The sequence below is a fragment of the Vombatus ursinus genome, unplaced genomic scaffold, assembly GCF_900497805.2.
Source record: "Vombatus ursinus unplaced genomic scaffold, bare-nosed wombat genome assembly UNPS02014798.1, whole genome shotgun sequence".
NCBI lineage: Eukaryota > Metazoa > Chordata > Mammalia > Diprotodontia > Vombatidae > Vombatus > Vombatus ursinus.
Genome location: NW_020954576.1, coordinates 25,197,671 through 25,221,464, shown reverse-complemented (window position 1 = coordinate 25,221,464; position 23,794 = coordinate 25,197,671). Strand labels below are relative to the sequence as shown.

Genomic DNA, 23,794 nt, shown 5'->3' with positions numbered 1-23,794 from the left:
AAGATCAACTGAGTGGAGGATAGATTGGAGTGGGGAGAAACTTGAGGCAGGGACCTCCATTAGAAGGTTATTGCAATAATCCAGGCAAGAGGTGATGAGGGCCTATATCAGGGTGGTTAGTTAAGTGAGTGGAGAAAAGAGGATATTGCGAAGGTAGAAATGTCAAGATTTGGCAACAGATTGGACATCTAGGGTGTGTGAAAGTAAAGAGTGAAGGGTGACTCTGAGGTTTTGAGCCCTGGTGACCAGAAGGACGGCTCTGCTCCTCACTTTCTGGACTTCAGAACCGTGCCTCAGTTGCTGTCTTATCTTGGAACTTCCCTAATTGCCTGGGGTCTCCTTGCCCTGGAACATCCAGTCATCCCTACAACCTCCTCGACCCAGGATATTCCTGTTGGGCCCTTCCCCCATTCCGAGGGTCTCCATTTTGTGGAGGAGCCCAGGCCAGCTAACCTTTATTCCAGTCTAGGTTCTGCTTCTGACTTTCTGCACTTCAAAACCATGCTCTGGTACTGGGTGCTTTCATCCCCTCACCCCCTACACACCCACATGCTTTTTAGTTTCATTTTGGGTGTAGTCTTCCCACATTAGAATGTGAGCTCCTTGAAGGTAGGGACTGTCTTTTCTGCTTGTCTTTGAACCCCCAGCCCTTAGCACGGTACCTGGCACATAATAAATGCTTAATAAATACTTTTAAAATTAATTAATTTTCACATTAATAAATACTTCGTGCCTTGCCTTGTCCTCAACGGGAAGAGGAAAGTGTGTGCCTAGGGCCACACAGCTGGCAAATGTCAAAGCTAGAACTTAGCCTAGGTCTTCTGACTCCAAAACCAGTGCTCCTTCCTTCCAATAAGAGTAACCAATATTTATGTTACTCCAAGTTTTCCGAAGCACTTCACATACGATATCACATTTGATGCTTCTGACAAACCCCTTGAGGTACATGCTACAGGCATTTAACACTTTGCAGATAAGGAAACTAACTCAGAGTAAGTAGCTTGCCCATGCACGTCACCCAGCTAGTGAGTTTCAGAAGATTGATTTAAATCCAGGTTTTCTTGATGCCATGTTCAGCGGGCTAGAACGAAGGAAGGAGGTTAGGAAGGGAACGAGGAAGGGTGAAAGGGAGGGGTAGAGGAAGAAAAGGAGAAAGTGAAGGAGGAAGAGAGGAAGGGAGGAAGGAAGGAAGGAAGGAAAGAAGGAAATATATATTTATTAAGTATCTTTTATGTGCCAGGCACTGTGCTTAATGCTTTACAAATATCTCATTTTATTCTCACAATAATCCTGGGGAAGTAGGTGCTATTATTACCCCCATTTTACAGTTGAGGAAATTGAGGCAGAAGTTAAGTGACTTGCCCAGGGTCACACAGCCTGTGTATGTCTGAAGCTGAATCTGAACTTAGTTCTTCCTGACATCGGGTCTAGCACTCAATCCAGTCACCTAGGCTGCACTGTCTAGTTGGTCACTTAATCCCACCTCCTCCTCTTTCCAATGACTTTCTGGTAGACTCCTAGAATTTAAGTAGACTACTTTTCCTCATGCCTGATGTCTGTTTCACTATAATAATTAAAATGAAGGTGCTTTCAGAGCCTCTGGCTCTAGGTTGTTGAGAAGTTTGAGCCCTCTGCGAGTTTTATCCCTCTGCATATCCTGTGGGATGCCTGCATAATACTTCCATCTACAATTCTTCCATCTTCATTCAGAATCACGTGATGCTGTGATAATACCACCTAGAGAATCTCTCAGATAGTCTTAGGCCAGATCAACACTGCCACAATTACATGGATAACGTGAGCCAAGAAAAAAATCTGGCAGCTACTATTACAGTAGTATTAAGGAAGAGACAGAAAAATGAGACACACGTAACTCACAAGCCTCACTCGCTGCAGTCTCCTTTTGCTCTCTCCAAACTCTAGAAAAGCTAACAAGTACCAGCATTTGATTTTAAGGTGATTGTCTCCCGCCTCTTTGAGAAGGCCTCCTTCTATCTGAGTAGAGAAATGATCAAAAAGGCTGCTAGAAAATGAAGGAGAATCAGCGAGGGAACTGGATAGTCTATTACCTGGTCTACCAGCCACCCCTCCACCCCCAAAAAAGCAGTTGACTGCACATAGGGATACATTGTTTTAAAGGCTTTGTGAAACACAGCCATCTTGCATCTGGATATGACTGTCTCAGAATGAAAATGAGAGAAAGAGAGAAGAGGTCGTCTAATTCCAGGGTCCCTTCTCTTTGATTGGTATCGTGAGAATGCAAAAATTGCAATGCCATTCGGCTCCTTCCTTCGATTAACAAGCCTTCATTGAGCTCCTACTGTTCCACCAGTACTACTGCATACTAGTGGGTCTGCTGGCTCCAGAGGCTGGGTTGTACGTTTGGGGTGAGAGGGTTAAGCACGTAAAGTTGAGGGGGAGGAGGGAGAGAGCTTGAGTGAGAAAGAGAGAGAGAGCGAGAGAACGAGGGAGGGGGAGAGAGAGAGAGAGGGACAGACAGACAGACAGACAGACAGACAGAGACAGAGAGAGAGAGAGAGAGAGAAAGAGAGCGAGAGAGAGACAGAGAGAGCGAGAGACAGAGAGAGCGAGAGAGAGGAGGTGGAGTTAAGGCTTCCGTGATGCCTCCTGACTTTTGCCAATGACAAGCTGGGGCGCATTGGGGAAACCGTGTTGCCGAGGCCAACCTGGGTTTGCCCAGCAGTGGAAGGAGAGGAGGGAGGCAAGGCTCCCCGAGCAGTGGGTGCCTCCTGCAACACTGTCGGGGGCCAGCCCAGAATCTATAAGAAAAGCTTCCCCTTTGCTGGCTACCCTCACCTTCCCCCCAGCCCAGGAGGAGGTAGTGGGAGGGGGGCACTTTGTCAATCCTCCTCCCCCTCGGGTCCCACCTAGGCAGGTAGGGCCCCGAGCCCTGGAGGAGCCCCCGGCGCGTGGGGACTCCCCCGGGGCCGCTGCTGCAGCTGCAGCTGCAGGGGGTGATTCTCTGGGGACGCGCGCGCGACTCGACAGGCGCGTGGGCGGCGGGGCGAGCTGCCCCCCCCCCACCTAGCTCCGGACATTCTTCCCCTCCCCCCCAGCCTCGTTGCGGTCCGAGGATTCCGAAGGTCTCTCCCTTAGGCCCCCCGCCTCCACCTTCGTCTCCCCTCTCTACCTGGTTCTCGCCCCGCGCCCTGGTTCGGGGTTGGAGGAGGGGGGTTAGGGGGAGCTGTGACGTGTGCAGGTTGGGTGAAGGATTGGAGGAGGGGGAGTGGGTCTGGATGTGTATGTGGGGGTGAGAAGGGGTTTAAGGTTAGGAACGGCGGCCGCACGAGCCTCGGAATCCTCGCGGCCCCTCTCGGCACGTCTTTTGTGTTTGTACACACACACAGCGCGAGGCGGCCGGGGAAGTCAAGGGAGGGGCGGAGGGAGAAAAGAGCGAACTAGCGAGAGGAAGGGAGGGAGGAGGAGAGGGAGGGGGGAGGGCGGAGGGAGGAGAGGGAGGGAGAGCGAACGGTGGAACAGGGGGCGGGGCCGAGCCTTCCCTCCATTGTGTGTGATTGGCTGGGAACGCGGCGGAGGGGGCGGACGCGGGCGGGTGTTGAGGGGGGATAGCCTCGGTGTCAGCCATCTTTCAATTGTGTTCGCAGCCGCCGCCACCGCCGCCGCCGTAGCTCTCCAGCGCTAGGGCCGCCTCTCGCTCTCCCAGCCCAAGCCGAAAGAGAAGGGGGGTAAGTTTTCTCTCCCTGCCTGCCTGCCCAGGACCGAGCCCCGCCTGACGCTGGCACCAGCACCGGACCTCGGGGGTCGCGGGGGACTGACCCGCGCTCCCTCCAGCCCGACCCCACAAACTTTTTGGCCCAGAAATCGGCGTGAGGAGCGAGAGTTTCCCGCCCCCCCCTCCGCCTCCTGAGGCAGCGGCGGCGGCGGTTCCTCCAGCGTCCCTGCCTCAGCCCGAGCACAGCAACCGCCGCGGCGGCGGAGCCCGGGCTCTCCCTCCGCCTCCTCCTCCCCGCGCCCCCCGGCCCCTCTTTCTTCGGTAAAATCCCGCTCGTCGCCCCTTCCTCGCGCCCCAAACCTTCATCACGACCCCGCGGAGCCCCTTAGCTACTGGCCCCCGGCCCCGGCTCCCTTTTTGCGGTCCGGGAAAGGGCTTCAAATCGCCGCCGCTTCCCACCCCGGGGTAATTCTCTTTTTGCTGCTTCCCCACAGTTGTTGCTAAGCTTCACCATCTTGTCTCTTTTCTCTGGTCACCGACCATATTTTTCCCCCCTCCCGTCTCTCTCTTCCTCTATTTCGAGAAAGGAAGGAGGAGGAGGAGAAGGGGGGGAAACATTGTTATTATTATTTTTCTTTTGAAAAAGAGGGAAAATTTTCTCCCTTCCCTTACTCCGGATAAATGAAAACTTGATGCATTTTAAATAGAAAAAAAAACTTTTGCATTTCGGGAGGCAGCACGTGGCGGGGGATGCAAGCGTCTTTTCGAGCTATTTTGTATTTCGTCTCTTTGGAAAGGGAGTCGGATACATTTTGTGATTGTTTCCATTTTGTTCGGGGTCTGGGAGCCGAGTTTGTACCCGTGCCAGGTGCTTGGGGACGAGACCGGCGGGGCTGGAGAGACCCGATGCGGGGAGAAGGATCCCGGAGAAGAGGCAGACCCAAAAGTTTATGTGCTGCTTGGGGGGGAGGGGGGTGCTGCTTATCTCTTTTGGGCTAATTAAAGTGTTGGCGAGCAGGCACTTGGAGATTGCTGTGAGAGGCTCCTGTGAGGTCGGGGAGACATTGCTTTGTCGGGGGGGAACGCGTTTGGTGACTCTTGTGCCCTGGCGATTTTTATTTATTTTTATTTTTTAGCGTAGGAACAAAAAAAAGCAAAAAGGTTTTTAGATAATATTTACGGTCTTATATAGGCAGACATGGGGGAGGATCTTGGGGGGGGGCTTTAAATTTTTTTGGGGGGGGCTGTAATTGGATTGGACCTTTTTTTCCCCTGTGGTTTGTGGCTCCATTATTTCTTAGATTTGTGTGAGCCAGATCTTGCTAATTTCTTCATTAATTAAAGAAATTAGATGGAAGGCTGGTGGGGGGGTCGTCTTCAGGCCCCTCGTAATAGGTGTTTGAGCGGAATGATTGGTGTTTGTGGCAGCTCTTCTCTCGAGCTTCGATTTATGTTCCCAGTTGCAGGTCTTTGGCTGAGAAGAGAAATAAGCTCGTTTAAAATGGATCTCGTATTGAAGGCATTGTTTTTGTTAGAAACCATGTCTATTTCGGGAAATTGTTTGTTTGGGGGTAGGGCTAGTATGCAATTGAATATGGTGATTTTCCTTTTTCTTTTTTAATGCTGGTAGGTGTGTATAAGAAGTTTTCAGGAACATGGCTCGTACCAAGCAAACTGCCCGTAAATCCACCGGTGGTAAAGCCCCCAGGAAGCAGCTCGCTACAAAAGCCGCTCGCAAGAGTGCGCCCTCTACTGGAGGGGTCAAGAAACCTCATCGCTACAGGTATAAAAATCATAGGACAAAGAATCAGGCCCCTGTGCTGTTGCAATATTCCCTTAACCAAATGGAAAGGTGAATTAAAGGCGAACTTTTTGCGGTAGGAGAGCTTTGATGTATTTTTTTCCATATTCTATTTTTATTAATGTCAAATCCGCCCAGATGCACAGTTAATTTGTTGGAAGAGGTTTTAGTTAAGAATGCTTAATTTTGAAAATATGCCTTATGATCTGACCCCTAAGGTCAAGGAAAGTGTATGTGGTGCAAGTAATTATGTTTTTGAATCAATTATTTAGTATTTACTTTAGTTTTTAAGGTAAGAGGCAAAAAAATAAAATAATGAATTTACAGGCATTTGAATGCACTTTGAACAGATGCTTTAAATTTTATTTTAGTAATTATTTTAATAAAGTCTTTAAAATTTTACACGTAAAAGTTAATTATTTCAGTATACTCCAACTGGCACAATTCCATCTGTGTCTTTTGCTTATGTAGCTTTGAAATACTCCAAGAGTTGTAGTAGAAACTCTCTACCATTAGAGGGCAGAAATTGTCTGTGTTATAGGTAACCTCTTGGCAAATAATTTTTCACTCAGCCTAAAATAAAGACTTAGGGGTAGGGGGAGTAGTTTAGAATTAGAGATAAAACTCTTGCTGACACATATCAGATAAACCCAACTGGAAGAATTTTTGTACAGTGAAGAGCATTCATATTTAACCTTCAGGTAGGATGGGCAGTAGTAGAAAAGTGGTGATAGTCTAGGAAGATGATGCCTTTAATATAGGTTTTCACATATTGCTGATATCAGAAGTAGATAATATAAGCAAAAAAAGTAATTCAGATGTAAAAGTTACATAATAAATAATAAAAGTTAAATAATGAAGTAAAGAAATGGGACTTAAATTGTGACTGTGGGAGGGGGAACAATATTGAATTAGCAGAGTGAGCTTCCTTCTTTGAAGCTACTAATGTTATATAGCTGAATTATCTTTCAAGTAAATTGATAAAATTTAGCAAAGTTTGATGTTTATGTTGAGTTTTGTGTCATAAATGGAAGAAGATGGTTTAATATTAATCAACTATCAGGATTTTTCTTGTCCTGATTTCCTTTATAATTCAGCAGGAACTTGAAATTTGGTGGTCTAATTTTGAGAAACTAAATTGATTTTCTTGTACTAGGTTCTTAAGTCTTTTATATGTGAACCTTTATAGTAACATCACTTAATGTTAATTCTTTAAAGGCCGGGTACTGTGGCTCTTCGTGAAATCAGACGTTACCAGAAGTCCACCGAACTTCTGATTCGTAAACTTCCCTTCCAGCGTCTGGTGCGTGAAATTGCTCAGGACTTCAAAACAGATCTGCGCTTCCAGAGTGCAGCAATTGGTGCTTTGCAGGTAAAGTTGGAGGGACTTTTATAACCTCGAGGATCTCACTGTGCCCGTGCCCCCCCCCCCCAAAAGTGTCCTTCAAATATGGAACTGATGGGAAGTGTTCTTAGATCTCTCCTAGTATGGCAAGTATCCCGGTTGTGTGGCCGTGGCCAAGGCCTTTAAAGTGTCTGAGAGCCTGTTTCCTCAGCTGTGTAATGGGGATAATGATACCTGTAGTACACACTTGACTCACTGTTGTTAGGGCCAAATGAGATGATAATGTCTGTGGAATGATTTGGTAACCTTAAAGCCCCATATGATAAATGTCAGCTGTTGCCATGCTCAGAAAATCTCTTTGGAATGGAGAAGGAGAATTCAGTGTTTAGAGTGGAAAAGGGGATATTGTGAAAGTAAGAGCAGTGGAGGATGACTGAGGATAGGGAGGTAAACATTTGTCTAGAACATAATCACTGAATTTCAGAGTTGGAAGTGAATTCAATTCAACGCATTGTGTCATCGAATTTGTTCAACCTTGTGAGGTAAGTGCTTACAAGTATTATCTCTTGTACGATCAAGAAAATAGTTTTAGGGAAGCACAATTACTTGTCTATGTAACTGTTCAGTGGCAAAGCCAGGATTCAAAGCCAGTTCTTCTGTCTCCAAGTCCAATGGGCTTTTTTTTTTTTTTTTTTAAACACTACGGGACATGATATGGGCATTAGAAAACATTGTTTGAGGGGTATGAATTTGAGGGAAAAAACAGTATGTTAAATTAGTTCTAGGCCTCAAATTCGATAAGTTGGGAAGGGATTTAAATTAATATGTTTGAGAACGTTTTTATAAAGCTGGGCAGCTAGGTGGTGCAGTGGATAGAGCTCAGGCCTTGGAGTCAGGAGGACCTGAGTTCAAATCTGGTCCTAGACTCTTGAAATTACTAGCTGTGTGATCCTGGTCAAGTCACTTAACCCTGATTACCCCCCCCCCCCCCCAAAAAAAACCAAAGTTGAGCAGCAATCATTTAAAAATGTGCAGAGATGAATCTGGCATGCTTATGGTTAGAAATTTTTGTTACAACTTGACATATTTTGAATAAAATCTTTATTATTAATATAAGTAAAATGTGGTCTTAAAGGTTTATTGCCTTGACCTTGACTAGGCATCCTTAGATAAGTTCATAAGAATGAGTGAATTTTCAAGGTTATTTTCCCAAGAAATCTTCAATATAATTAAATGTATTCACTGCTTTTCTTGAATTGAAGCTTAGAATATTCACACCTTTTAAAATGCTTGTGTAACTACATATAGGTGGTTTTTACTTAATTTGATATATTTTAAAATGTTTATGTACACATACATAACTTGTGACATTTTCATGAAAGCAGTAGCAGTGCCATTCTGTTGCTTTATGTGCAAGAGGATGTGATAGGTGGATTCTACTCTGAACTGTTACTGGTTGAGCTGTTTCTATGGTTAGGCTAACCTCATTTGATTGGTGAATTTCAGAAGTAGGCATCCATTAACTCTTAGGTGAGTTGAAAGTCTGGGAATTACAACCCATCTGAATTATCTTTGTTTATGAAAGCACTTTATAATAAGCTTTAAGTGTTCATGGCTAATTATAGTGACCTAAGATGTCACTTCAAATAAAAAATTGCAAATATTAGCATTAGGATTACAGAATACTAATTTAAAAGCTACTATTCTAACAGCATTCCTTAAAATTCAGCCTTTTGAGGTAGAGATGTCCAAATTTGGGGGGTGGTATACTACTGTTACTTTGCAGGTTGTCAACATCTTTAACATCCTGAATAAAAATTTCTTCACTAAATTTCTCATCTAAAAATGTCCATAAAACATCGATTACTATACCTTACATTTGGTTTAAGACTAGCTGTTTATGCATCAGATTCAGCTTCATAAGAGTCTGAGACTGCCCTTTGTTCAATAGCTCATTTGGTTTAAAATACTGTGGCTTATGAGAATTGTTTGCCAATATCAACCCATTATCTCCTTTATGATAATAGCAAGGTAGGTGGCATTGGTAATCTCTTAAGCCATGTTGTTGTATGATCTAAATTAGCATTTAGGTTTGTAATAGTTTATTTGGGCTAATAATTAAAAGTTTGTATTCTCAGTCTAAAAGTACAGGATTCAAGTCCTCCCTCAGACATATACCAGCTGTGACCCTGGGCAAATCATTTAAACATTCAGTGCTCTGGGCAACTGTAATTTTGTGGAGATGCATTAGTAGAGGGAGTTTTCCTCACATGAGAATTCTCGGGGTTGTTTTAGTTAAAGGAAAAGTTTTCCTCTTCACGTTTCTGTCTAATATTTTCCTTCCTATTTTTCTCCTTGCTCGAGTCTTAAGCTCCTTTGGTTTTGTAACATGACAGTAACTTCTGGGTACTTGCATTAGGGCCTTGAATTTCATTGGCCAGCCTGATATTAGGGAATGGAATGGCTTATTTCTACCTGGTTCCATATTTCTACTCTCTGTGTATCAGTATTAACACTATACTCTATCATATTAAAGAACCAGAAAGAAATAAGGAAAAGTTTTTTCTGAACTATATATACTACCCCCTCCTCGGTAGCCTTTAAGAGTACAACTCTTTAGATGGTCTTACACCATATCGTTGTGTTAGATAATACGTTTGTTGGCTTGGGTACATGGCAGCTTTTAGCAGATAAGTGAGATGCTGCATGCTTATTAAGTAATCTCTCTCTACCAGGTTAACAAATTTATGAACTTGAGTTTGGAAGGCTACTGCATAATTGGGTGATATTAAAAGCTAGGCGAACGCTTCTGAAATCTTTTTCTTAACTAAAGAAAAAAATTGCCAATACTGGTGATAGTGGAAGGTTATAACGGGGTCCTTACCCTTAAGAACCTTAAGAGTGCATTTGGGGAGATAAAACATTTCTGGCATACCAAAGATAAACTGTAAGTGCTGTTAGTAGCTCAAGAGAGGAAATGATCCCTTTGTTCTATGGTGATTAGGGGAGGTTTCCTGGGTCTTGAGCTGTTTGTTCAAGGATTGTGTGTGATCTCTATTTTGATGCCAGGAGCATAGTGTGTTCAGGAATATAGTTTGGCTGGAACAGAGTAGTTGAAGATAAGACAGGAAGAGTAGCAAACCAAAGATTTAAAAAAAAACCATAAAATTAAAAGGAAGACATGGAAGTGTAAATTGGGAGGAAAAGGCATTTATTAGTTATATTGTTAAATGGTCTCCCAAAACTGACACTTAAATTTTGTGGTAATGAAAAATATTTAATATTCTTGACTAAATGTTTATCCCTGTGGTTTATTGTTGTTATTGTTGTTACTATTACCTGTTATGTCTGAGTACAGTGACTTAAGTTGATTTCCTCATAGGGGAGAGATTTGTATTTTCTGAGGTTATTTTGAAATCCCCAAATATGAGCATGAACAAATCCTTGTTTGATTGAGACAGTTGTTATCAGGTTTGGGAATGGGCAAAACTAGCATCTATAAAAACACCATTCTTTTAAGTCTCAGTTTTTATTTTAAAAGTGCTGAGAGAAATAAAATTTCAAAATTTAATCCCTGAACCCGTTACCCTCTAGCATATTGTTTACTGAATCACTTGGAAGTAACTTTCAGCAGTATATTAAAAAGGGCCATAGATGCATGTTGGACAGTTAACACTATTAAAATATTAAGTGTTTACCTTGAATACCTATAGGAGCTATTTGATCTGTTGAGTCAAAGAACCTGGGAAAAGTATTCCTCACACTTACACTAAATAAGCAGGTGTTTGAACTTAAGTAGAAGGCAGCATTATTTAGCCTTTCTCAGAGGAATTCATGATATGCTCTAGTGAATAGTTGAGCTGAATGATTTATGTAGATATGCCTATTGTGTATTTCTTTACATGCCCCATTCTATTTCATCAGGTTGGGATGGCCTAGATTAGAACCACAACTGCCTTGTTATTAACATTTTGTAAGAGTTCCTACAATGTCTTCTACTGAGCCTAGGTACTTTAAGGGCAATGCTAAGTTTGGGAGTTTAGATTAGGGAGAGATGATTATGAGCTGCAATAGTCTTTTATTCAAGAGGCTGGACCTGGGAGAAAAGCTGGGTAGGATTAGAGTGACCATGGGATGATTTTTATTATTTTTGGAAGGTGTTAGAAAGATGAGGAAATATTTTAAAGTGAACGCAGTTGCTTTATGGTATCACTTCCTATGTCCTGCCTCCTCGCGTCCCTCCTCCCAAAAAAATAAAGCGGACCATAACTGTAAGACTGTTCTGAGACTTTATTCTCTCTTTTGGTGATATCAACAGCTATGGGATAAATGAACTATGCCAATGACTCTCATAATCCAGTCCTCATTTCTAAGGACCCCTTAGGCATCTCATATGTCCAGCACAGACCTGGTTTCCTCTTAACTATTCTATTTCTTTTGAGAGCATCACCATTGTCTAGCCACCCAGGTATGTAGCTTGGGTCATCCTTAGCTCTTTAATCTCCCCAAACCAAGTCATTTGCCAGATCTTGTCAATTGTAGATCCACATCTCTCCTATCTATCCCCATCTCTCTTCATTGGTTTCCTTACTTCCAGTCTATCCTCCACTCAGCTTCAAATGAATATTTCTAAAGCATAAGTATAACAATCATTTTCATCTTTTAAAAATCTCAGCTCCCCATTGCCTCTAGAATACAAATGCAAACTCTTCTATCATTTAAAGCACTTCACAATCTGACTTGTTACCACCTACTCCAAGATAAACTAGCCTACTTTGTTTCATCTCTCCCATGCTTAGAATATTCTCCCTCTTTATCTTCTCCTGTTGATGTTGCTATCTGTTGAAGGCACAGCTGGTATCACTTCCTACAAGAGGGCTTAGATGGTTATCCCAGTTAGTAGCCACCACTTAATGTGCACCACCACTCTCAAAAAAAACACCACCCTCAAAAAAAAATTGTTCCTGTTTTGTGTATACTGATCTGGTTTCCCTCCAGTAGAATTGTAAGCTCCTTGAGGGGAGCCAGTTTGATTGTTGTATCTGTAGCCCCAACACCTAGCAAAGTGCCTGGCAAATAATACTTGATGTTTGTTTGTTTGAATATAATTTCTGTTATGAAAATTAATTTTCTTAGCTTGAATTATATTTCTAAATATTTTAAAGTTTTAGTATATTCCAAGTAGCTAAGGTGATTCTTGATGGAATATTTCACTTGTAATGTATTTAGTAAACACTTAGGCATCTTCTTTTCCCACTCTTTCATCCAACCTTCTCTCACCTTTCCATGTCAAGCTATACATGTCTCTTATTAAGGTCAAATAATAAAATGTCCAGTTTTAGGTGGATGGTATTTCCTAGCTGCCTAAAAAAAAAAATTCAGGCTTTGTTAGAATTGCTTCATATATGTTCTAGTTCTTAAGCTAACATCATCTAATAAAGTAGGTATATGAAAGATTTCAATAGTAATGAGAGGATTCCTACACCCCAACTAATCTTTCAGTTCTATAAGCATACTTGGCTATTAAATATGTAAAATCTAATAATTTTTTTTTATTCTTATTGTAGGAGGCAAGTGAAGCCTATCTGGTTGGCCTGTTTGAGGACACCAACCTATGTGCTATCCACGCCAAACGTGTCACAATCATGCCAAAAGATATCCAGCTAGCACGCCGCATACGTGGAGAACGTGCTTAAACTCCACTATGATGGGAAACATTCTTCATTCTCAAAACAGAAAAAAATCTCTTCTTCCTGTTATTGGTAGTTCTGAACGTTAGATATTTTTTTCCCATGGGGTCAAAAGGTACCTAAGTATATGATTGCGAATGGAAAATAGGGGACAGAATCAGGTATTGGCAAGTTTTTTCCATTTTCATTTGTGTGTGAATTTTGAATATAAATGCGAGGACATAAAGCATTAATGCGGTCAAAAAAATGTTTCCGTGAACAAGTTTCAACGATTCAACTTTATAACAATTATAAATAAACCTGTTAAATTTTTCTGGACAATGCCAGCATTTGGATTTTTTTAAAAAGTAAATTTCTTATTGACGGCAACTAAATGGTGTTTGTAGCATTTTTATCATACGGTAGATTCCATCCATTCACTATACTTTTCTAACTGAGTTGTCCTACATGCAAGTATATGTTTTTAATGTTGTCTGTCTTCTGTGCTGTTCCTGTAAGTTTGCTATTAAAATACATTAAACTACACCTGCTTTTGGTCTTGATTTTTCAACCACATATATGTGTCCATATATATGCATACATGGGCACATATGCATATATATGAACATATATTTAAATTCATTCCCTGAAATCATGTTATAAAAATACTATTACATGTTTGAAGATACCCTCTTTTGAAGGGGTTTTAATGTTTAACCTATAATTGAACCCTGAAAAACAAGAGAGTGTCAATTCATTTTCTAAAAAGTGTTTTGGGGATAGAAAGTTTGTGTGTTAGCAATAGCTAAGAAAGAAAACTGGAACCATTTGATTTTCCACTTTTCCAGTAATTGGTTTATTTAATTTAGCATATGGTGATTGGTATATGCCAGTAATTCTGATTAATCATGAATTTTGGTTAGTATGGTTAGAACCTTAGTCATTGAAGGGAAATTAAATAGCAGTAGGGTTTGAATTCTTCAGTGTAAAGTTTAGTGTGTAACTATAAAAGGCTATTAGGGTACATCTTAATACTAAATACCAAATTCTGACTTAAGGTGCATGTTTATATGATTTACAATTTGAAAAAGGACCTTGAGGCCCTTTGGTCCAAACTACCTCTCCCCCTGCTTTTCTTTTCTTTTTTTTTTTCCCCAGAAGAGGAATTGAGGCCCAGAAAGGTTAGGTGACTACTTGCCCAAGGTTACACAGGTAATAATAGAACTGGGATGTGAGCCCAAATCCTTTGCCTCCAAATTCAGCAAGCTCTTTGCACAAAATCCCCAAATAATATTTAATTATTTACATTGGTAATCTTTGAGAATTTTCTGATAGAACATAATTTTGTGGAAGTAGCTTAATATTGTATACTTCAAATAGAAATGTATTTTGGGGGTAATTTGTCACAATTACATTAGGATTTTATAAATAACAGAATTCAAGCAATTTGAGACAACTCTGATAGAACCCATTTCGGTTGCCAGCTAGTCACCCAACTTTACTTGAACACAAGTAACCATGTACTTTTATATATTCAGCATTTTATAAGTGAGAAGTACTTGTTTCTCTAGATTTCTTATTACATGGTTACACTACTTTAAAGAGAAGTATTACATTAAGAGTCACATTTTAGAACCACCCTTTAAAACTATGAGGATAACAATTTTTAAAATTAGAATTTAGTTACTAATATGGCAAAGCAGCTTGGAGATAATAAGATTACAGATTTTTTTTGTTTCCAGTCCTAAAATATAAGGCATATGTGTAAGGTATGAGGCTTCACAAGTCATAAAGCACTGTATAAATGATAGCCATTATACAAGTGTGCTTTGTACTGAAAAATGTTCAATTCTGAAATTATGAAGGCATTAGAACTTAATTGATAGTCACTCCCATAAAACAAAGGAAAGTAAAATTGGGTTGGAGAGCATAGAAGGATAGGGAGGCTGCTAGAGGTCAGATAAATTACTATCAAAGCTATAATCTTGATCCAAATTCTTAGAATACAACATTAAGTAAAAAAAGATTTAAAGTTCTACTTTAATGTTTTAGGTTTTACAAAACCAAAATTCAGACTTTGAAGAGCCTTTAAAAGATGTACTATTTTAATAGGGTAAACCCTTAAAATTACCAGGTTGTTATGGTAAAAGCTTAAACATATTTTACATGGAGTCAAGATGCAATGATCTCTGTTTCCTATATTTTAAAGCTAAGGTGTTTTGCTATTTTGGGTGGTTATCATACAGTAATATATTTTCATTTCAACTGTGAGCAAAATCTGAGAAACAGCTGAACAGTTTTGCATATGTTGAAGTTAATCTTGTATTTTAAGAAACAATAAATTCCTTCCCTGCTGTACTGAGTTTAGATATTTAAGCACTGAAACTTCACTTTGAAACCTTAATTCCTTAGAAGCACTCAGACACTGGCTATTCCAGGCTAGAAAGGGATGAGACTTGGGATAAGACTGATCGTAAGTGTCAGTAATTGTGTGAGATGTTAACCCTTATCCTTTGTCTTTTAATTTCTTCAACCTTGGAAATTTAGATGATCATTTACCTCAAAAGGCAGGTATGATGAATGATGGCATATACTTTGTAATGATAAGTTACAAAAAAGGTTTAAGATCTTTATTATGTAATACCCACTCAATTTACAATATGATCCATATATATTTGCTAATATTGGAAAAGGGCAGAGGGAGATTTGGTACTTCTTCAACATTGGCAACACCAAAAATCCTTTAGCAGAAGTTGGCATTATGATTACTGAGTACCAACTATCCAAACCAAACAACTAGCTAGTGAGACTGAAAATTCAGAAAGATGTACGTATTGTCAAAGTAAGGATGTAAAATTAATTTTATAAGCTGATCTAAGGCAATTTATCATTTAGAAAAGAAAGAATTGCATGGTGTTCATATAATGGGGCCTCTTGGGTAAAGATTTTAATGGTGTTTTTGGTACTAAATGGTAGGAGTGATAATGAATATATTAAAAGCTTACTCCAGAGCTTCTACAAATACAAGAAAGCAAAACAGTTCCTCCCTTTAAGGAGCTGACATTCTAATGGGGGAAGACTACATAAAAGGTAGCTAGAAAGGGATGGGTTGGAAAAGGAGAGTTAAGGTATAGTTTCTAAATGGTAATGTGAGATGAAACTTGCTTCTATACAAAATACTAAGAAGGGCCCTCCCTATAGAGCCCAGAGTCAGTCCCAGGTTTAGTGGAAAGGAATGGAGGAGATTGAGGATGATGGAGTGCATATAACATTTGGAAATAGTTGGAAAGTGATCCAAGCAAGAGAAGGAGAAAAGCTAACCTTCATTGCTAAAAATCTGATTAACTTAAAGCAAATTTTGCTTTGTGGTGAATAATAATGAACCTCCAGTGCATATGGTTTAATAGTTAACTGAAAATGCTTGCTATTTGTAATGAAAGCACTTCATACTTTCAAAACACGTTTGCATTTATTATCCTATTTGATCCTCACAAAAACCCAGATTGATGATGGATCCCCATTTTACTGCTGGAGGAAACGAGCTTAGAGAGGGTAGGTATGTAACTTGTGAAAATGACAAAATTAATATGTCCAGGTTCTCTGATACCAAAAAGCCCACTACACTGAGGTCTCTCACTTTAATTATCTCTTAATTGGTATGTATGAAGGACTTCTCCAAAATTGAAGATTATCTGGCTTCACTATAAAGCTACCTTTTAGAGTTTCATAATTCCTGACATTTTCCTCCCGCTGCAATCTACTTTTCTTACCTATTAACAGGCTTAAAGGAAACTGCAAATCTAGACCTGCGTAATGGATTCAAATACTGTCTGATAGACATGCCACTTCACCTTACGCATTCCTTCGATTTCTCCATGCCACAAACTATGTATGAGTGATACTGTAACAGTAATTATGGTTTTCTGAAGTCTAAGAGAAATGACAACATAGTTGTAGTTAATGTCAAATTCAATTTGTTATGGTTTTCTTTTGTGGTTAGGATAGAGGTTGAGAATTAGGCTGTAAGTGGGTAACCTAAGCAATGATGACTTAATCTTATCCAGTTAGTAGTGGGGGACCAAAAGTGAGCTGTAGCCCGAAGAGCATTACACTTCTGGGCTGCTGGGGCCATCCTAAACCAGAGCTGTGGAAGTTTGTTAAGGGAATTGAAAAGCTGTGAACAAGGTTTTATTTTATAATTCATTTAGTCCTAAGATTTCTTCCCTTCACTGTAGAAGATGGATATGGAGCTGGAAGGGACCTTGGAGGTTATCTGATCCAACCTTTTCATTTTACAGGTATGTGGTTCTCACTACACATAGAGGCAGCATGATTGGGAAGAATATTAGATTGGGGATTGAATTCTGGCTGCCATACTTGACTCTGAGCGTGGGTAAATCATCATTTCTCTGAGCCTTGGTTTCCTCATCTGTAAAGTGGAGATTGTAATACCCAACCTAAGAAAAATAGGATTGTATAAATACGAGCTATCCCGTAGCATAGCAGACAAACTAGATGAATTGATTTGCTCAAGGTCATGTAGGTAATTGCCATAATTAGCCTGCTTCTCAGTTAAGTGCCTTCTGTTAACACTACAGTTTTCAACATTTTTATTAATGACTTGGAGGAAGATAGAGGCATGCTTGTTAGATTTCTAGATGACAAGAGCTGAAGTTGTACATATAATAAAAAACTTCCATTTATGTAGTTTATAAAATTGCTCTCTTCACTTGTGATACTAAGAATGTAAGTACTATATCCCTGTTTTAAAGATACAGAAGCAGGCCCAGAGAGGGAAATGACTTCTTGGGGTCATGCTGCTAGGAAGTGTCAGAGCCTGGACTTGAACCATTTCCTCTTGACCTCTAAATCCAGAACTTCTGTTCTGTCATGTTGATATGTTAGGGATAGCTAATTTACTATACAGTAAAATAAAAATCTAAAAATATAAATGGGCAGAACTCAGCAAGATGAAATCTAATAGGGATAAATGTAAAATCCTCAGTTTAGGCCCTACCCAAATCAGTTGCATTAGTATGGTATTTGAGAGACAGCTGTATAGATAGGCCTCAAAACCAGAAAACTCTGGGTTAATTCATGTTTGATACATGTCATACAACCCTAAACAAGTTGTTTAACCTTAGCGTGCCAGGCAACTTTCTAAAATTATAAATAGCTGAACAGATAACTGATCTGTATTTGTAGAGGAAAGCTAAGAATTCTCTACTCAAGTGAAATCACAGGTCCAGAACTCACACCATAACCCTGCCAACTTCCCGCCCCTAACCCCTCAAAGAGAAGGAACAATAATGGCTAGAAAGTAGTTCAGATGGAAAGGAGCTGTTGACATCAAACACAACATGAACCAATAGTGGGTTGTGGTTGCCAAGAAGTAGATGGCTAGGTGGTGTGGACAGAATGCTGGACCTTAAGCCAAAAAGACCTGTATTCAAATCCTCTCTCCCTACGTTGGGAAAGTCACTTGACCTTATTTGATGCTCAGTTTCTTCATCTGTAAAATGGGGATAATAGCACCTACCATAGAACCATACATACCATAGCACATACCATAATAGCAGGATTATGATGCTCAACCTAGTTAATAAATTATTAACTCACCTAGTTAATGTATTTTTAAAGTAATCATAGCTGACATTTAGATAGCACTTTACAAATATCTCATTTTGTCCTCACAACTCTACGAGATAGGTGCTATTATTATCCTCATTTTACAGATGAATAAACTGAGACTTCCCAGGATCGCCTACCTACTAAGTTTCTAAGGCTGGATTTGAATTTAGGTCTTCCTAACTCCAGGTCCAGTACTCTACCTACGGTGTCACCTATTTGTTCTCAGTTTCTTGAAGGACTATCATGTGAAAGAGGAATTCTCTAGGATGGTGGAACTAGGGGCAATGGCTTATAGTTACAGGGAGACATATTTCAGATCAGTATTAAGGAGGAATGGGAAGTAGGGTGGACCATGGTCTGCAGAGAGCTGGCTCCAGCAGAGAGCTGGCTCCAACACCCAGCTGTGTTAACCTGGTCGCATTTGTTCACCTCTCAAATCAGTGCTCCAGGCAGCTCTCTGAAGACTAAACGTGGTTAAGACCTGAATTGGTGGCAGGAGTTCTCTCACTTGGGATTTCTCCATACCAATGAAATCACAGGTCCAATCCCTATCCTTTTTTAAAAAAAATTTTAATATTTTACTTTTTCTAATTATATGCAAAAACGCTTTTCATATTTTTTAATTTTGAGTTCTAAACTCTCTCCCTACTCTCTCCTCATTGAGAAGGCAAACAATTTGATATAGTTATAGTTACAGTCATACCAAACATATTTCTATATTAGTCACGTGAAAGAAAACAAAGAATCCCAAGGTAAATAAAGTTTAAAAAAAAGTATCTTTTAATCTGATTTCAGATTCCATCAGTTCTTTCTCTAGAAGTAGATAACATTTTTCATCATAAGTCCTTCAGAATTGCCTTAGATTATTATATTGCTGAGAATAGTTAAGTCATTCACAGTTTATCATTACATAATATTGCTGTTACTGTGTACAGTGTTCTCTTGGTTCTGCTCACTTCACTTTGCATCAGTTCATGTAAATCCAGTATTTCTAAAAGCATCCTGCTCATTTCTTATAGCGCAACAATATTCCAACAGTCATCACTTGTTTAGCCATTCCCTAATGGGTGGACGTCCCCTTAATTTCTAATTTTTTGTCACCACAAAGAACTACTCTAAATATTTTTGTACTATAGGTCCTTTGTTTTTTTGTTTTTTTGGTTTTTTTTTCAAAAAAATGTCTCTGGGATACAGACCTAGTAGTGGTATTTCTGGGTCAAAGGGTATGCATAGTTTTATAGCCCTTTGGGCATAGTTCCAAATTGCTCTCCAGAATGGTTGGATCAGTTCACAACTCCACTAGCAGTGCATTAGTGTCCCAATTTTCCCACATTCCTCCAACATTTGTCATTTTCCTTTTCTGTCATGTTAGCCAATCTGATAGGTGTGAGGTGATACCTCAGAGTTGTTTTAATTTGTATTTCTCTAATCAATGGTGATTTAGGGCATTTTTTCATGCGACTATGGATAGTTTTGATTTCTCTATCTGAAAACTGTCTGTTCATATCCTTTGACAATTTATCAGTTGGGGAATGAATTGTATTATAGATTTGACTCAGTTCTCTCTATATTTGAGAAATGAGGCCTTTTTTATAAAAACTTGCTATAAAAATTTTCCCCTGGTTTTCTGCTTTCCTTATAATCTTTGCTGCATTGGTTTTGTTTGTGTAAAACTTTCAATTTAATGCAATCAAAATTAACCATTTTACATGCTACAATGCTCTCTATCTCTTGTTTTGTCTTAAATTCTTCCCTTACCTATAGATCTAACAGGTAAACTATTCCATGCTCCTCTAATTTGCTTATGGTATCACCCTTTATTTCCAAATCTCTTGGCCATCTGCTTCTGTTTTGTGGGTAAGTTCATCCAATTCACATTCACCCTTATGATTACTATGTATTTTTGTCCATCCTACTTTTTGTCCCTGTTAATCCTTCTCTCTCTCTCTCTCTCTCCTTTCATCCTGTCCCTCCTCAAAAGTGTTTTGTTTCTGACCACCACTTCCCCCAATCTGCTCTCCTTTCTATCAGTAATCCCACCACCACCCTTTCCTTATCCCCTTCCCCTTCCATTACTCTGTAGGGTAAGATAGCTTTCTATACCCAACTGAGTGTGTATGTTATTTCCTCTTTGAGCTACCTCCTATGAAAATTAAGGTTCAAGTTGTGCCCACCATTCTCACATTTTCCCCTTCATTGTAACAGCTATTTCACCCCTCTTTTACATGAGATAATTTACCCCATTCTACCTCTCCCTTCCCTCTTCTCCTGATGCATTCCTCTTTCTCACACCTTAATTTTATTTTTTTAGATATCATCCCATCATAGTCAACTCACACCCATGCCTTCTGTCTGTGTAGACTCCTTTTAACTCCCCTAATAATGATATAGGAGTTACAAGTATCATCTTCCCACATAGGAATGTAAACAGTTTAACCTTATTGAATCCCTTATGATTTCTCTTTCCTGTTTACATTTTTATGCTTCTCTTGAGTTTTATATTTGAAAGTCATATTTTCTGTTCAGCTCTGGTTTTTTCATCAGGAATGCTTGAAAGTCCTCTATTTCATTAAATGCTCATTTTTCCCCCTAAAGGATTATACTCAGTTTTGCTGGGTAGGTGATTCTTGGTTGTAATCCTAGCTCCTTTACCCTCTAGAATATCATATTCCAAACCTTCCAATCTTAAACTGTAGAAGCTGATAAGTCTTATGTTATCCTGACTCTGATTCCATGACATTTGAATTTATTCTTTTTGGTTGCTTACAAATATTTTTTCCTTGACCTGGAATTTGGCTATGATATTCCTGGGAGTTTTCATTTTGGGATCTCTTTCAGGAGGTGATCGGTGGATTCTTTCAATTTGTTTTTTAACCTCTGGTTCTAGTATATCAGGGCAGTCTACTTTGATAATTTCTTGAAATATGATTTCTAGTCCCTTTTTTTTGATCATGGATTTCAGGTAATCCAAAGAATCTTAAATTGTCTCTTCTCAGTCTATTTTCCCGGCCAGTTGTTTTTTCACTGAGATATTTCACATTTTCTTCTATTTTTTTGATTCTTTTGATTTTGTTTAATTGTTTCTTGATGTGTCATGGAGTCATTAGTTTCCATTTGGCCTATTCTGCTTTTTAAGTTCTCTTCAGTGGATTTTTGTACTACTTTTACCATTTGGTTTATTCTGCTTTTTAAAGTGTTACTTTCTTCAGTATTATTTTGTGCTGTTTTATCAAACTGTTGACTCTTTTTTCATGATTTTCTTACATCACTGTCATTCCCCACCCCCCACTCCCAATTTTTCCTTTACTTCTCTTATTTGAGTTTTAAATCCTTTTTGAGCTCTTCCAGTAATTTGGGGGAGGGGGAACCTGAGACCAGTTCACATTTTTCTTTGAGGCTTTTCATGTAGCTGTTTTAACATTGTTGTCATCTTCTGAGTTTGTGTTTTCATCTTCCCCATCACCATAGAAATTTTCTATGGTCAGGTTCTTTTTTGTTTTTTGCTCATTTTCTCAACCTGTTTCTTAACTTTTAACTTTATATTATAGTTGGGCTCTACTCCCAGGGTGGAGGGGGCACTGTCCCAAGCTTCTATTTTTTTGTGCTGCTGTTTTCAGACCTAGTGCTAAGGGTCTGTAAGTTTTCAGTCCTTCCAAGGTGGTATGAGATAAGGAGACGTGGTCACACTCCGCTAACCTGTGTTCTGGTCTATGAGCAACCACAAGCACTCTTTTCTTGCCTGGAATTGTAATCAGGGTCCCCACTCCTGCTAGGGCTTCGTCTCACTGTGCACCATGACCTGGAACCACATATGGGCAATGCAACAGAATCCTGCTCCCAGTACCAATAAAGGGTCCCCTATAATCTCCTTCTGACCAGTTGTTCAATCCCCTTACTGTCTGTGGGCTGAGAGCTCCAGAAGCTGCTGCTGCTAATTCAGTTGCCCCCAAGGCCTGCTGCTGGTTTGCCAGGGTGAGGTCTGTGCTGGGCTGCGCTTCACTCTCACCCCAGGGAGACAGACTTTTCCACCAAACTTCTAAGTTGTCTGTGACTGGAAAATCAGTTTATTTCATCCTTTTGTTGGTTCTGCTGCTTCAAAATCCATTTTGAGGCATTGTTTTAATGTTATTTGGAGGGGAATTTGGGAGAGCTCAGATGAGTCTCTTCCTTTACTCTGCCATCTTGGCTCCACCCCCTCCTCCACTCACACCCCTTATTGAGAAAGAACTTCACCATATTATCATAGATCTAAATTTGGAAGGGAACTCAGAGAACATCTTGTCCAGAGATGAAGAGGGAGGCAATTCCTGGCATGGGTGACAGCCAGATAGAATATAAGCTCCTTGACAGCAAGGACTGTTTCTTTTTAGCCTTTGAACTTGCACATAGCAGACATTCAATAAATGCTTATTAAATCAAACTGAATTATTTTATGTCAAGCATTGGGCCAGGGGATGCAAGAACAAAAAACCCCAAACAATCCCTCCCCTCAGGGAACTTCCATTTTACTAGTGAGGGTATTCTCTGTGGCTATTGATACCCAGAGTGACTATTTCTGACAAATCTCATCTTGGAAATGTCTCTCTCCTTTCTCTTTTCTTTTCTTTCCCCTATGAGTTAATGGATAGTAATTTTCTAAACTTCATTTTCCTGATCTCTGAAAGGACAATCATACCTATATTACCCACCATGTGGGATTATAGTGAAGGTTGAATGAGATCACATATGTAAAACATTTTGTGGTATATAAATGTCAGCTATTATAATACTATAAATTTCTTTAAGATTTATAAAGCACTTTTCTCACAGCCCTGAGAAGTAGATAGTACCAATGTTATCCTTGTTAGAGGAAGAAACTGTCCCTCAGAGAATGTGAGTGACTCAGAATCACATAATAGTAAGCATTGCCGTTCTTCACAATAATAAATATAACCTGAGTCCTGAAGCCCATGGTACAGGATTCTCTCATTGGTGGAGATCAGCACCCCATGTCTGTGTGAGGGGTAGGGTGGAGTTCGAAGAGAAGGAGAGATTCGGTCTCTTGACTTCTTTGGGAGTCTCTTCACTCTCTCTTCAGTCCTGTCATTCTTGGCAGCTTCTTTGGACACTTCTGGCTTCCAGCTTCAAGAGAGAAGATGGATGATGCCGACCCCACTTCAGGTTGCTGAAGGGAGAATCAGACCCTGAGAAGTCAACATGAAAGAAGCTAGCAATCTCCATCATGTCCCTATCCCTAGTTTACTATATTACAGACTTCAGGGAATTTCCCCTTGGGTGAGATCTGGTACTCTCTTTTGATTGAGGTGAGATATCTTGCTCCCAATGGGACAGCTTCTTTAGTTTCTCTATGTATGCTTTACTTTCTCATGTATACTTTACTTTCTCATGTATACTTTCTCTGATTTTCTGCTTTGCTATCAATGTAGGTAAATGGGCTTCTTTGCTATTTACTATATATATGTTCATTATATACAGTGTAATGGAAAAGAGATCAACCTTGGCTATAGAGTTTGGAACTATCCTCCTTCCCCATTAAGAAATAGCAATCAGAAGTTTAGTTGGAACTCTAAAATTACATTCCTTGGACTTATTATTTAAGGGAGTAGGTAAATATAATTCTAGTCCAGTATCCCTTCCTCTTTGAGATGAGCAGG

At 39.9% G+C, this 23,794-nt stretch overlaps 1 protein-coding gene across 1 annotated transcript; it reads left to right on the top strand.

Moving 5' to 3' along the window:
- Window positions 1-3,601: 3,601 nt before the first annotated feature.
- On the top strand, window positions 3,602-12,904 carry LOC114049703 (histone H3.3). Its single transcript, XM_027871050.1, has 4 exons — window positions 3,602-3,707; window positions 5,325-5,477; window positions 6,714-6,867; window positions 12,408-12,904. Exons 2-4 carry the CDS (start codon window positions 5,350-5,352, stop codon window positions 12,534-12,536), a joined length of 411 nt encoding a protein of 136 aa, XP_027726851.1. The 5' UTR covers window positions 3,602-3,707; window positions 5,325-5,349; the 3' UTR covers window positions 12,537-12,904.
- The last annotated feature ends 10,890 nt before the right edge of the window (window positions 12,905-23,794 follow it).

Excerpts from the sequence above, each read along its gene's own strand:
- LOC114049703 (XM_027871050.1), top strand. The coding sequence starts at position 5,350 with ATGGCTCGTACCAAGCAAACTGCCCGTAAATCCACCGGTGGTAAAGCC. Across the intron at positions 5,478-6,713 it reads AAGAAACCTCATCGCTACAG|GCCGGGTACTGTGGCTCTTC; the intron begins GTATAAAAATCA and ends AATTCTTTAAAG. Across the intron at positions 6,868-12,407 it reads CAGCAATTGGTGCTTTGCAG|GAGGCAAGTGAAGCCTATCT; the intron begins GTAAAGTTGGAG and ends TTCTTATTGTAG.